This window comes from Otolemur garnettii, unplaced genomic scaffold, assembly GCF_000181295.1.
Source record: "Otolemur garnettii isolate 467f Iridium unplaced genomic scaffold, OtoGar3 scaffold00039, whole genome shotgun sequence".
In the NCBI taxonomy this organism is placed as follows: Eukaryota; Metazoa; Chordata; class Mammalia; order Primates; family Galagidae; genus Otolemur; species Otolemur garnettii.
This window is the reverse complement of record NW_003852434.1, coordinates 10,468,523-10,471,420: the sequence shown is the minus strand read 5'-3', so window position 1 is coordinate 10,471,420 and position 2,898 is coordinate 10,468,523. Positions and strand designations below refer to the sequence as shown.

Genomic DNA, 2,898 nt, shown 5'->3' with positions numbered 1-2,898 from the left:
TGTGACCCTCACTTCCCCAGGTATGCCGTCATGAGGGAGCGCTGCAGCGAGGCTGGCATCAACCAGACATCCGTGCAGTTCAGCTGGGAAGTGGCTGCCCCCACTGATGGCAACGGGGCCCGATCCCCCTTCGAAACTATCACTGACAACACACCATTCACCAGCGTCAATCACATGGTAGGTCTGGGGGTCTGGAACCAGCGTTGTTCTTTGTTACTTAGACTCAAATTCTTCAAGGTCTATGCACAGTCTTGAGGATTTTTAAAATAACAGTTGCACATGGTACACATAGTCTTTTTATTCTTATATGAAAGGAAAGGTACAGTGTAGTAGAAAGAGAACTAAGCTAGTCTAAGCTAGTAGTCAACCCATTTACAAATCCTGATCCTGTTCTGTTTTTAACTAAGTGATGTTAAAAGATTGCCAGACTGAGTCTCAGTCTCCTGATCTGCATGTTAATACTTCTTCTGCTTGGACACTGACAGACATGACCTACAAACAATCAAATAAGCCAAAGATTCCTGTTTCTATGATTAGAAATGGTTACTGTTTCTAGTCATGCATCTCCAATAATGCAGCACTTACTAGGACATTTGTATAATGTGGTAGAAATGTGGCCCAAAGTGACAGCATATTGATGGCACATAGTAGAGACTAATTATTAAATAAAAGAATAGAATGTCTATTGAGTGATTGATATCGAGTGACCAATATACAAAACCCTGTGGGAGCCCATGGAAAGACATTCACAAGACTGTTGCTGTCCTCAAAGAGTTTGGAGACCAGTAACTTTGCCGATTATGAGATAGCAATGAACAGAGCTGTTTTCCAAAATAGTCCACCATGATGAAGCTTGTTCTCTTCCAAAAGAGATTCAGCTCAGCACAGTGTGTAGCATGCAGGCAGCCCTTAGCGATGTTGACTTGAATTAGTTCACTGGGTCGTTTTAGAAATCAGAGATTTTCAGACTGCATTCTTCTAGATCTGCCTGTTGGTTGTACAGTTTATTCCCCCTATAATGAGACCTTCACTGGGTAGCACAATACAACAGCAAAGCCATCAGACTCGGATGGAAGGCTCTGGAGAAAGCAGGGTCACTCAGGCCCATTGTGTTTGGCACAGCTTATCCAATAAGGCTAGAACATCGATTTCTTTTCCAACATAACCTAGTTCAGATTTAACTCACCTTCCCTACAGTGGCTAATATATTATACTATGGTTTTCTTTACTTTATCTTAATTTCTTCAATTATTTATTTAGTACTGTTGTATCATGCTCTTTGGTAAAATACCACAAATCCTTTCTGGACTACGTTCATGTATATATAAATAAATAAAGCATTGGGAGCTAATTGAAAAAAGTTTAACAGAAAAAATCTTCTTTAAAATATTTAATAAACTTCAGCGAAAATTGTTTTCATGGGTAGAATTTATAAGTTTGTTTGATTGCTTTGTGAGAGGTCTGTGACCCACAGAACTACTGATTAATTTTTCTTGTTATGTGCTTCCCTGTGTGTGCACATAACCTCAAGAGTCCTGGTGGCCCACAGTTGTGTAGACTGAATTGAGAGCTGTCAGGGCTTCCGTGTGTCTGGGAACTTGAAGGAATCTATGGAAAGATCTTCAAAGGGCAGGAAGTATCAGAAGCCAAGTTCTCAGCCTGAAGCTGCATGTTGTTATAACCTTTCAGTGTGTATGGTCATGGGGGTGGGGAGAATGGCATCTCGCCTTCATCTCATAGGATGGAGGGAAATGAGAACTACTGTCCATCCCCTGACACCAAGCCTCAGCAATAGTGACCTGGAGGCCATGACTGGAAAGTTTGGAAAGCAGCTGGGTAGTCCTTATGCTGAACCCACTAACAAAGCTAGCAATGGTCATCAGCCATCTACAGGCTCATGCCCTGTGTCTGTGCACTTCCTCACTGTGTGTGTTAACTCTTCAGCTACGAGCACTCACTGCTGTGTCCCTAGTAGCTGGTTCATGGTTGAAAATCAAGAATTAGGGAGCAGAGCAAGATGGCAGCCAAGTAACAGTTTCTTTACAACCCAGAGCAATGAGATTGGGGAGAGAAGACTCCAGGCATCTCTGGCTTGTGGGCTTTGCCCAGAAACATCCCTTTGGGGATGCAGGGAGACAGCAAGACACTTCTGGACCCCAAGAAAAGAACAAAAGCAGTGGAGAATGGCAAGTGGTTGCGAACGGACTGCTGCAGCTGTAACTACAACAGCGCAAGATTGCAGACAGGGAAAGGCTTCCCTGTGGGTTGTTTTGTTTGTTTGGACTTGGGCCCTCAGTGGAATTACCTTGAGAGAACTTAGGCAAGAGTGCAGGTGACATTAAGCATCGTCCAGGGCACAGTACTGAGCCCCTGGGCCAGAATAGAGCTAATATTGTTTGGCTGTGAGCTATGTGCCTGCAGCCACTGTGAGAGAACTGCCCCTTTAGGCTCCGCCCTCAGGGTCACAGAGCAAGGCTTGGGCTGGGAGACCTTGGGTGAGTGATCTAGTGACTGTGAGCAGTGCCAAAGGCCAGGACCAAGAATAGAACTTTCAGTGTTTGGCAGGGTAGGGCTGCCTTGCCGCCTTGGCCCTCAGGGGCATAAAGTGAGGCCCATTTGGGCGCACGGGATAAGCAGACAGCCACTTCAGAAGATTCCAGTGACAGGTGCTTTCCTGGGAAAGCTTCTGCTTAGCCAGGGTTAAAAGTTTAACGTGTCTTTTGAGTGCGCTGAGGAAAGATTCAGATTCTCAACCTGCAGGGTTTGAGGGCAAAGTAGTCAACAGAGGCCTCTAATCTCCATCTCTTACAGCTATATTAGCATTGTGATTAGCTTCTCATACCTCAGAAGATCACCTGTTGCCCAGACAATATTCAGCAAGATGTATACACTGCTTTG

General features: G+C 44.6%; 1 protein-coding gene across 1 annotated transcript in view; it reads left to right on the top strand.

Moving 5' to 3' along the window:
- Positions 1–2,898, top strand: part of FRAS1 (Fraser extracellular matrix complex subunit 1) — a 430,037-nt gene that overhangs the window by 388,603 nt on the left and 38,536 nt on the right. Inside the window, exon 62 of the mRNA XM_012805310.2 lies at positions 1–177. Coding sequence (XP_012660764.1) covers positions 1–177 — 177 coding nt within the window. The remainder of the gene's footprint in view (positions 178–2,898) is intronic.